The sequence below is a fragment of the Acanthisitta chloris genome, unplaced genomic scaffold, assembly GCF_000695815.1.
Source record: "Acanthisitta chloris isolate BGI_N310 unplaced genomic scaffold, ASM69581v1 scaffold19910, whole genome shotgun sequence".
In the NCBI taxonomy this organism is placed as follows: domain Eukaryota; kingdom Metazoa; phylum Chordata; class Aves; order Passeriformes; family Acanthisittidae; genus Acanthisitta; species Acanthisitta chloris.
The window spans coordinates 7885-19835 of record NW_008652417.1 but is presented as its reverse complement, the minus strand read 5'-3'; the positions used below and the strand labels follow the sequence as shown (position 1 = coordinate 19835).

General features: G+C 36.4%; 1 protein-coding gene across 1 annotated transcript; it reads right to left on the bottom strand.

Annotated features, from left to right (window-relative positions):
* Nucleotides 1-6435: 6435 nt before the first annotated feature.
* On the bottom strand, nt 6436-10908 carry TMEM170B (transmembrane protein 170B; the record flags this gene model as incomplete). The annotated part of the gene is made up of 2 exons (XM_009077273.1): nt 6436-6789; nt 10687-10908. Coding segments are annotated over 2 exons (353 nt in total), but the record flags the coding sequence as incomplete, so codon positions are not given.
* Between the last annotated feature and the right edge of the window lie 1043 nt (nt 10909-11951).

Genomic DNA, 11951 nt, shown 5'->3' with positions numbered 1-11951 from the left:
CATTTGTATCAATCAAGTATTATTTATTTTATTGAAAATATCTCTTCGGTATTTACTTTGTCTTATAGCTGTTGGTTATTTTCAATTCACAGAAGAAGCACAAAGGGACATATTATCCATCCCCTTTAACAACTGACAAATCCTACCAGTATTCGTGAAGTAACTTCCTAAAGTCTTCAGTAACTACAAACTGAACAATTAGAAGTGAAAAAAAGTATGTTCCTGAAAGAAATCATTGCTTTAGAGTATAATTGTTCTTACATCTGCTACACTGGCAGGTAATAGATATTGGTGAGCTTTGAGAAATCTTTGTGATTACATATAAAATTAATGCACAAACTGATTTAAAGTGTAACCTCAGGCACAATTGTGGGAAATACCAAGCTGTCAGGACGTAATCTTTCACACTTATAAGATATCAAATGGTATGTACTCAGGGTGAATTCCACCTTCTATGATAACTTCATTTTCCCCAAAGGATGTGCAGTTAAGTAAACAAACTAATGCAGCCCAGCTAAAGATTTCGCTTCTGTAACAGCGTACATAATACTTTTCCCACTGACCTTAAAGGTTGTGATGGTGGTGACCAAGATGCGACCAAATATTTGACTTTTAATCCAATACAAAATTTCAGCTCTGTTAAATTCACTTGTACACAAAGACCACTTACTCCTTCTGAAGGAACAGCTGAGGATTTAAACAGTGTTTTCACCTTAGGCTGCTCCCAGTCTAGAGGCTAAAAAAACCCAATAATTCAAAAGGTATCCCATCAATGTGCTGATGCAGTTGTATGTTAAATTCTGGTAACTCTGAAACAAACTTATGCTCTAGCATTTATATATATGTAGTACTCCATCATAATTTATGAACAAAATTCAAAATTTCATTTTATCTCAAATTGCTTCGGTTGCAGTTGTCATCCTAACAGACAATCTCCACATTTCCCCCCTTAACCGAACTACACATAAGATGAAACAGCCTATTCTAGAAACAGAAGAGCAACTGAAAAACAATAAATCTCATGTTCACAGTTGTGTTTCTAAGTCTTACTAGAGTCACACACTTTCTTGAGAGGCCTCTAACTGCTTCATCCACACTTCACTATACCTAGGAATACTATGGTGTCTGCTTATCTGGAATTACACTCGTGTGATGTTGAACGGCTATGTACAAAACCATGCAGTTTAATATGCTCATGATAAAACATTTAGATTTAGTACAGGGAAGGCATTATTAGAATATGCTTAGTGCATGAAATACATAAATTAAAGCAGAATATAACGATTAAATCAGTTCTTATAGATATTAGAGCTCACACTCCATTACAGTTTCTACTCAAATGGCATTATATATGCCCCCCCAACAGAATTCAAACACATATTGTAAGCAAAATAAATATCAATATGCAATATGTTGAGAGGGGAATATTATTTCCTTTAGCACAATAAAAACACTGTACTTCAAAAATAGAAAGCTACTTTAGACAAAATCAGGACTACTCTCTTTGGTCCATGTTGAATGTTCAAAACTCATTAAATTATTGGTTTCTTCAAAAAAATGTCAAGAGCAAAATTCCAATCATCACTAGTTACAGTACACATATTAGTTTCATAAACTCAAAATTACCCTCAAAATGAAAGGCAATAATTATTTGCAAGATTTTTTTCCTGCAATATAGCTGGGGTTTTGAGTCAAAACAAAATTTTTGATCTGGGCATTTAGTCAGGCCAACCAGAGTGGTGCCAAATGTTCTTTAGCTGCTTTTCAAGATGAGAACCAGAAGACCAACCACCTCAAGTGAATGTATACCAATGCCCAGCAATTGTGGAAACTCTATTGCCTGACTCTGAGTCAAGATCAGAGCAGTTTTCTCCAAAGGGAATCCTACAGTAGGCATCTGCTACTGACCTCCAAACCAAGACAATAAGGCCAGTGAAGCAATATTTGGGTCACTTAAGCAAGCTTTGGGTCACCAGAACCTGGTTCTTATGGGTGACTTTAACTACCCAGACACTTGTTGGAAGAACAATACAGCAGCTCACATGTTGTCCCTTGAGTTCCGGGAATATGTAGAGGACATATTTGGAATACAAATGTTGTGCCAGCCAGGATGAGGCACTGCTGGACTTGCTATCCACAAACCCAAAAAACCAGCTTTGTAAGATCTCGAGTTGTGACAGCCTTGGCTGCCATAATCACAGTATTGTGGAGTTTGGGATACTACTGAGCATGCTGAAGGTCAGTACTAAGACACACATTTTAGATTTAGAAGACCAAACTTCAGCATGCTCAGCACTCAGTTGGGAGGGATACCATAGGAAGCTTCCATGGAGGATAAAGAAGCTAGTGAGTACTGGGTGTTTGTTAGTAACAGCCTCCTAGAAATGCAAAATCAGTTAATCTCCTTTAAAGGTCAGGAGAGTAGGCAGAGCAAGAGACAACCTTGGCTTAACTGTGAACCTCTGAATCTGCTGAAAGCCAGAATGGAAGTGTACCAGAGATGGAAAAGCAGACAAAATTCTATTGAGAACTACAAGGACATTGACAGAGTGTGCAGAGATGCAGTTAGAAAAGCAAAAGCTCATCTCGAATTAAAATTGGCCAGAGATGTCGAAATCTCCATGAAAGGAGATGCCTTCATAAGTGATCTGGATCATGGATCCTGATGAAGTTTGCTGATGACACCAAAATGAGTGGAGAAGTGGAGACTTCAGAAGTGAGTCACCCAGCAGGAAGATTGGATAGACTGGAAGAGTGGAAAAACAAAAACCTTATAGAGTTCAACAATGACAAGTGCAAGGCCTCGCACCTGGGAAAACATAATCCAAGAGCACAGCATTGGCTGGGACTGACTCTTCTCAGCACTTGCCAGGCCACACCTAGAGTAGTGTGTTGAGTTTTGTCCCTGCTACGCAAAATAGATATGGATAGGCTGGAGAGGGTTCAGAGAAGGGCCACCGGGATAATCAAAGGCCCGTGAAGCCTATCATATGAGGAAACACAGAGAACTGCTTGGTTCAGCCTTGAGAAAAGAAAGCTTAGGTGAGACCTTAGCACCAGGTGCCAATATTTAAAGGGTGGCTGCAAAGAAGAGACTTTGTTTTTACAAGGAATCACATGGAAAAGAGAAGGGCTCAAGGGTACAAGTTACTCCGTGAGATTCTGATTAAACATGAGGAAAGTGCTTCACAATGAACAACTGGAATAATCTCCCTGAGGAAGTGTTAAATTCTCCAACATTGGCTACTTTTAAGATTTGGCTAGACAGGGTGTTGGGCTTTCTTGTCTAGACCATGCTATCAACAAGAAAGGTTGGATCAGGTCATCCTTGAGGTCATTTCCAACCTGGAATTCTATGAACATACTGATAAATTGAAAGCATGTGGAATGTTTAAGTCTTCAACAACAGCAGCTTCTCACAAAACAGGAAAAGCTTTTTTTACATCTAATATATTCAGTACTCCCCTCTCTCCCGAAGATTGCACTGATGCTTTATTTGTTCTTTACTAGAAATTAATCATTAACAATGCAGAATGTGCCTAGTGATACAATGCAGAGACAGGCACAGCAATTTGAAGATAGCGCTAAAAGATCCTGTGTGGACATCTGCACAACACTGTATTGTGTAAAGGGAACCAGAGTACCAACAATGCCATTCACACACAGGATATCTCTGCAGCGTAATTAAATGTGGGGGAGGTTATCTAAAGTAATTTTTTCTTGGAAGTTATTTCAACTGTTAGTCTGTTTAAGGTATAGAACACACCCAAAGCCATCCTTCATATACATATATGTATTTATACATATACTCACACACACACACAAATGTATACACTGCACTGACTAAAACACCTTATGCTTAACAACGCTGTTTCTAGGGATGTGGAAGGAAACTTCGAAGTGTCATAGACATAAGGACACTTACACTTCCTTTCACTGTTGGAATTATTATGCAGTAAGTTCACGCTATGATCAAAAAACATTTCACAAACTATTTGTCCTCATCTATTACTCACATGACACAGTTGAAAATGAACTTTATAAAATCCATTGCTTTGTCTCTGTTAAGCCACTCAGGCATTATATTATCTGCCTATCCCTTGTTGCCAGGCAATAATGCCATGTAAAGCAGAGACAACTAAGCACCCAACAATGTTTTAGAAGTGATTACACAATGACCTATGAAATAAAAATTATTTGGAGAAAGGTAACTTAAAACCCTCAAAGACGCTTGTTAAAGGAGGAAAGTTACAGCGGCAAGAATTTCACTGGCACTGGAATTAAAATGAGGAATGAGGTTTGTCTGTAAAAGAATATGTATTTCATCAGTTAGTAGTTGTAGCTTAACTTAGTGAAAGACAGCAAGCCATTGATCAGTGGCAGCATAATAGCCTCCTACAAAAAATAAGAACTGAGATATTCAAGGAAATTTGGAAACTGGGAAGAAGTTTCAGTGTGAGACAGTCATGAGACAATCTAAATTACTGAATATAGTGCTTCCTGATATGGTTGGTTTTGATCCAGACAAACATTTCCAGGTTGTAAAACAAAATGTTTTAATGTCTGTTGAATAAGACATTGTATCAAGCAACCAAATTAATCAGAAATAACAAAAATAGAACAAGAATGAAGATACAACATTTTTTTAAAATCCTCTCCCCTAAATATATATGTAACAAGGCACATTAGGAGAAATATCATCAATTACTTTATTATTCAATTTGACTTCAATACCTGAAACCAGTTTTCTCGTCATTTAAGACAATGGGGAGAAGTTTCAATTGTGTTTTACAGATGTAATAATTTCATTGTCTACTAAAGTGCAATGGCTGTGTGCCAAAAAGTATAAGCAGAAATCAAAATCCACAAGACAAAAAAATGAACCATGAAAAATAAGGTTTTGAAGACATTCAAAACAATGAGAGTATATGTATTCAGCCACATTTTAAAGCAATTCAAAGGCAAAAATATAACACTGAAAACAATTATAAACCTGTATTTTAACCTGTTCCCTGCCAAGCCCCTAACTTTGTACATTTTCCAAATAAGACTTAAATATTTTTAAAGAAAATAATTAATATTAGCATTCTTAGTACTTTAGAAAAAACCCCGATATGGAGTAAAATAAAGGCAGACAGGTTAATTTGTTATATTTTGAAGCACTAAGCAATGACTGGAGTGTAAGTTATATTTTAGCCATATTCTTTTTGCTGTGCAGTATGTGCCAGTGTTTTCAATAGTCCTGAAAGTATTTTTGACATCATAACAGCAAAACTTTTGAGCAATTTACTCTTGCTGTCAGCATTAAGAGCTAACTGCTGAAAAGCATTCAGTAGAGGAAAGATGTAAAATATTCCTTATTCCTCACAGAACTTTATGCCCTTTACATTTTGCATTTCATAAATAATTAGTCATTAGATTTAAAATTTCTATTTTCTTCAAAACACTCACATTTAAGACATTTCAACATGCACAACACTACTCGCCCTTTTAAACTAGAAAAGCACAAACTACTGAAAGCTAAGTATTTGAAAGTTTCAGGTATCTTAATCTTTCCAAAGATACAAAGTGTTCAAAAACAAGGTAGTAAATACATTAGTGCTGCCCCACTTTCAAATTTTTGGAGTACAATAACTATTTTATTAAACTTGATAATTTTGTTCAGTAGAAAAACAGTATATCATTTTCACCTCTTCCCATTTTTCCTCATAGGTGTATTTTCTTAAGAGTCTGTTAGGTTTGTGTGTTCTCTATAGAATACATGGAGGGTTAAGGGTCCTGTCATTGCTTAAATAAATATAGGGAGCTTATTTGCAACAAGTATCCTTTCTGAGGTTTGTAAAAGGGCTGGTAACCATCTGTATGTTTAAGATAAAATAATTTCCAGGGAAACATCTATTTAAGATTTATTTGTGCATATGCAACAGATTGTACTTAGTAACCCTCAGACAGTCTCCTTAAACTCCTGATTTCTGGCAAGCTAAAATCATGAAGAAATGATGTGCTAAATTTCAGAAAACTGCCATGAGCCATTCTTCACATGGCGCTAATTATATCAGGGTTGTTAAAGCTGTGGTTCTTAAACCCCATCAAAATTCATCTACATTCTGAAACAGACCTAACAGTTGTTTTGAATACTGAGCAAGAATATTCAGCATTCGAGAGATTCTTCTAATACAAAAATCAGTTACCTTGCTATTTCACCTGAAATCAAGGCGAATTGTGTACAGTCACAGCTTTCTTCTACATTTCAAAGCTTACCCAGCCACCTGTTCAGAATTAACCTCCAAGTTTGGCACACACAGCAATTTTCAGGATGTTTTATTACGACTTGTTAAGAACAACGATCCCATCGCCAAGCATTAACCTGACTGGCAGCTATTCAAGGTGCTTCACCTCCACTTCGCACACCAGGATTGCACCTTGCCTTTGAGGGAGGCACATTAAGGCGCAGTGCAGAAGTACAAGGGTTCCGACACTAGAGGACAGTCTCTCCATTTGACTGAGCCTCTAGATTTGTAGTGCACGTTCCACATAGCTTCCTTTCTCTTGCGCTAGAATTCAAGTTCATAAGCTGATGAATCCACTTGCAGGAAGCTTCTCTTCAGAGGAAAGATTTTTTTAAACTAGTTGATTTTTTTTCCCTTCTACATAAGTCTCATAGCGTTGCAAGAATTCTTGAAAAGGAGATAATTAATGTCAGTACTGTCTGTCCAACACCAAAGACAAGAGCTTCTAAGGGAGCCATATTCTTTCCTGCTACTCTGTAAATTCCAGCTACTGCAGCACCTAAGAATCACAAGAAAAACAATGATCAAATCACAGAAAAAGCCAAGGTTAAAATAAACATAACACAAATTATTCACTGTATCTATGCATCAGCATATAGAACATTACCAAACACTCTGTTACTTCATGGCATTACACAATGATTAGCTTTGCTTGAAATTTTCTAGTTACACAAGTCCTTCAGGAATGATTTTCCCAACTAAACCAGATTAACTTTTCCATCATCAGCTCAATTTAAGAAAATTGAATCTTGTTGTTTCCCTGTAGACATCTTCAAAACTACTTGTTTTTACATTTTTGCCTTGTGCCAGTTTGAAAAGGTAGCAAAAAGATAGTCTAAAAATTGACTGAGTCTGAAGTGTCGTTTGATATTCCTTGTACAGGCAGGGAGAAGACAACAATAAAGCTCCTAGTGTCTGCAAAATAATTGCAAACACAGATTTATCAACTTAATTTAATATTTCTGTTGAATAATGTGATCATATTATTTTGACTTACACTACTCAATTGTTAACAATTCTTTAGCAAACCAAGTAAAACATGAAAGAGATCAAAGTATTGCAGTGCTATCCATGAATGTGTATGAGACTGGTTTTCTTGTACAGTTGGCCAGGATCAGCCAAGAACAAAACATTGCACTGTGAACAAAGACAGGTGCTGCTAACTCCCTTCTAATGTCTTTCACACACTGAATTTATCACATGTGTTTGAAGAACGAAAGTCAGAGTGAAATACAGCTGGGATGTCATGGAACAAATGCCTGAGAAAGATGAGTCTTTGTATCAATCAAATAACCTAAAACCCAAACATGCTAATGATGAACTTCTGCGTCTTGTAAGGATGGTAAAATATTTATTCAACAAATGAAATACAGGCTTATATACAGCTGTGTCCATAGGTAAAAACGTACTCAGTCCAAATCTCATAGGTTCACCTAGAATGAAGCTTTTATTTAATAGTTTCCAAACTATTATTATCATCTATACATCTTGTTTTCCCTGTCCAAAGAACAAACATTACTGTCCTTCACTTTAGAATAACTTCTTCCTGAAAACCTGAACCCAAAACTTAACCCCAGACCTTCAGTATGTATGGTCTCAGTTGCTATCTAGTCATAATTAAATGCCTTCAGGCTCAAAGAAAATGGAAAAGTCATTGCAATTTTAAAAAATAATAGACAAGAGTTTAAAAAATTGGAATTTTCTTGGGTTTGCATCGTCATTAACAGGAACAGTCTGCTAAAGTGATCAAACACACATTAGGGACATGGAAATACATTGAGTCCCAACAGATTTTCTAAGTACAATCTGTATCTGAGTCATCTGACATCTGCAAAAAGTAACACCTCATTTTCACAAGAGAGTAGAATTCACTGACAGTACTTACAGTACACTAACAGTACTTACAAACACTACTAATAAGACTGTTAGAGAAGTTTTGGGTTAATTCTTTTGTTTTGGTTTGGGAGTTTTGTTGGTTATTTTTTAAAAACCCACATATTGTATGAAGTGTATTTTGCCAGAAATACCTCACCAGAAGGCTGACCTTATGGTATTTCACTCAGCTACCTTGCATAAGCTTTTCCATTTGTTCCTTGGCTAGCTGCTGTCAAAAACTGAAAGAGATCCTTTAAACTGAGTCCAGTACTGACATTAAAATTGGTTTTGTGATTGAACTCTTGAAGTAAATTCAAATCAGCCAAATTGGGATACCAGAATTTGGCACTACTAGTTAAGCAATAACAGAAATTTTGGGCTTCTGGAGAAGACACCGAGAGATCCTGGAAAATATCCATAGTAAAACAATAGGTATTTTTTAGCTTGCTAATTATGTTCTATTACTCAAATAACAGTGTGCAATACAACCTATAATGCATAACCCAGCACAGTTCATAGAGAGCCAAAGGTACATTACAATAGGCTGCCAACAAGGTAAATGAAAATATCTCACCACAAAGGAGTGTGCTGGGGGAGAGGAGGAAGAACAGACCCTTCTGGATGAAATACAGCTAAAATCCTTGCCTTAAGCTGTCTGATACTTATCTGTTCTTGGTTGGCTTGGTGGGGTTTTTCTTGTTGTTGGTTTATGGCTTTTTTTTTTGTTTACTTGGTTTTGGGCGGGGGATTTGGTTTGGTTTGTTGGAGGTTTCTGTTTGGTTTGCTTTGTTACTTTTTTTTTTTGACTGCATCCCCTGCTAGTTAGTAAACTTCCAATATTTTTTTACAACCACTGAGCTCCATGATTTTTCAATGCTTAGAAACTGAGGAGCTTCCTGCTTTTCTATATGCTGGTAAAAAGATCCCCCAAAGCCAGAAAGTTTAAAAGATCTACTTGAGCAAAATAAAACCTGTATTATTTAATGATCTATACTGCCTTCATTCACTTACACAAACAATGCAGAAGACTGGAAATACAAAGTGGAAATTGACATCAGTTTGCTGTTTCAGTTTCTTAAGCAGTGCCCCAGGCATATCCAGACAACTAATACTTCAACTTGCATCTCACAGTTTGCAACACAATAGCTGTTAAAAATCCTCTTTAATAACTGATCACCATGATTTGTCTTCAGAAGTTCCCTACGGAATTTCTTTCAGTACGAAACAACCCAGTTCTGCCCAGAAATGAAAAATACTTGAAAGTAAAAATATTTGGCTAACCAAGTTGCAACGGCCTATGCAAAACCTTTGGGAACAGCATAACAAGCCTACAGGCTAAGCTTAGAGAAATTCTCGGATGATTATGCTTACTTGCTAAATGTTTTGACCTGCAAAACTGGATGCCAAAAATACAACTGTGTTGCTCCTCTTTTTATGCATAAAGACACAAAGTACTGAGAAACACTGACCTAGAACCTTCCCCACCACAGAAAGTTGTGAAAGTCTCTGCTTGCATATTCCAACATCACATTTCCTAACTTCAGTCCTTCAGAAATGCTCATGCATTTCATGCATTAGATGCATGCTTCATGCATTATAACAGGCCACTGCCATTTCAATCATAACACAAAAATCAACACAACATGCAATGTAAGGCACTCCACTGCTTGTAACTCACCTCAGTAACAAAAAAAGAAACAAAAAAAACCCAAAAAAAAACAAAAAACCCCACAAAAATGCAAAAAACCCCAAAACAAAAAAAGGAAAAACAAAACCAAAAAGGAAAAACAAAAAACCACTTGCTTATATCAGCAGAATCAATAGTTTCTATCAGCAGAGGATCTAAAGGGTAGGATTAAACTATTTTGGTTCTGTACACCAGTCCTAGGTTACAATGTAGGCTGTATTCTATTATCATCTCCACAAGCTGTTAAAGCAGGTAGGGCAGTGATTGTTATCTCCTACAGGAAAGATGGAAAAGCAGCATCTGATACCAATAAGCGTAGATGAAAATATCTAAGCAGCATTTCTTCGAAACATTCTTGGCAACATCCCTTGTGCCATATTTGGTCAGGTGTAACACTTCAGCACTTTACTACATTAAACACTTCTGCTTTCTACAATGTTTCAGTCATGAGTACATGTTTTATCTATAGCTCTGTGAACCTTTCAGCATGCAGCTTTACCAGAAAAATAGTTGCATCTTCTCTGTGGATACAATGTTAAGAAATAAAATCTTAAGTGGTAGGCAATAGCTAACACCAGAAGAAAGTCTGTAATAAACACCCTTGCCGAAGAAGGATTTTACCTGGAACATCAGCGCAGCTCAATTATTTATTTATTTATTTTGCCCGGGGGAGGGGGTGGTGGCAAAGAGGGGAAATAGCTCTGTAACTGCAGAAAAATCCTTAATAAGCAATTAACAATTTGCTAAGAAAAGCATTTTTCTTTTTAGTAGTTAGATGCAAAATAAGGAGGAAAAAAAACCCCACAAAACAAACAAAATAAAAGGCAGACTTACTGGTTATCATTGCTCCAGTTATAGAACCCAGAAATCCAATGCTGACCACAATGACAGAGATCAGCCTTCCTTGCCTATGCCTCTGCAGCATCACAAACATTAATACTCCCACAGCACCATGGACAAAGAGAGAGGAGAAGAGAGCCCAGAGGAAAACCCAGTACCACATCTCTGAAAGAAAGCAGTGAAATAAAGGGTTAATATTTTTGAGACAATAACTTTCTAAGTAAACAACTTTGAAACATTGCATACAATCAACAGTAAGGGAAAAGCAATACTGATTTCCATCTTAAAATACATGTGACATCATCAGCATATGCTCAAGACAGTTCCCCCTTTCAGCAGTCTATCACAAAGGAATAATTTTATTATGATCAAAAAAAATTCTGGTAAAAATCTTAATTTAAATCTATTTTAAAAGAAGTCACAATTCTTTTAATGGTTTCTTTAATGGTGTCAAATACTAGATATTGTAACTACTTCTGCAGAATGAAATATTCTCCAACACAAAGACTGAATGAGGCAAAAGTCAAGAATTGTTTTGGAGTTTGGATTTGTTTTGATGGCAAGTTTTTATTTTGGGATGGGTGTGGGATTTCTGTTGGTTCCCTCCTTTTCCCCCTCCAAATAAGAACGAGCATCAGGTAACATGAAATGGGAAAACTGAGAAAAAATACTTCAGTTTATCTCCCCAGGACCTGTAATAGAGTGTTCCATCAAATTAGTTTCAAAGGCACATATAAAAATACTAAAATTTTTACAAGAAATTTTAACACATCTAACTCCTTGCTTCTAGTTGCTTAGCACAGGACTTCAGAGAGTGGTAGTCACTATTATTTAAGTTACTAAACAAGGACAAGAGATCATAAGAATGTGTGGAGTGCAAACACTCCTTTGAAGAATGGCAGACATGATAATTACCTTCAAAGAGAAGAGCTGGAACTATCAACGAAGCTCCACAATATTTTAAAGAACCTTTCTCACTTGGTGGTAATTTTCTAAAAACATCCACTATAAATCAAAAGTGTGGGTAAATAAAAGAAAAAAATCCCTTTTAAATCAACTACAGTAGGTGTATATATCATCACAGAATTCAGCCAATTGAGGTATATATTCTTAATTGACACAATCCCATGACAATGTCATTAATTCAGAGTTTTTGCTACAGTTCCCCCTAAAAAAAGAACAAAAAAACCCCCAACCAGCTTCCTTACAGCAGCAGGATACTTATTGTTTATGAGGTGAGCCTGTATTAATGCAGTTTG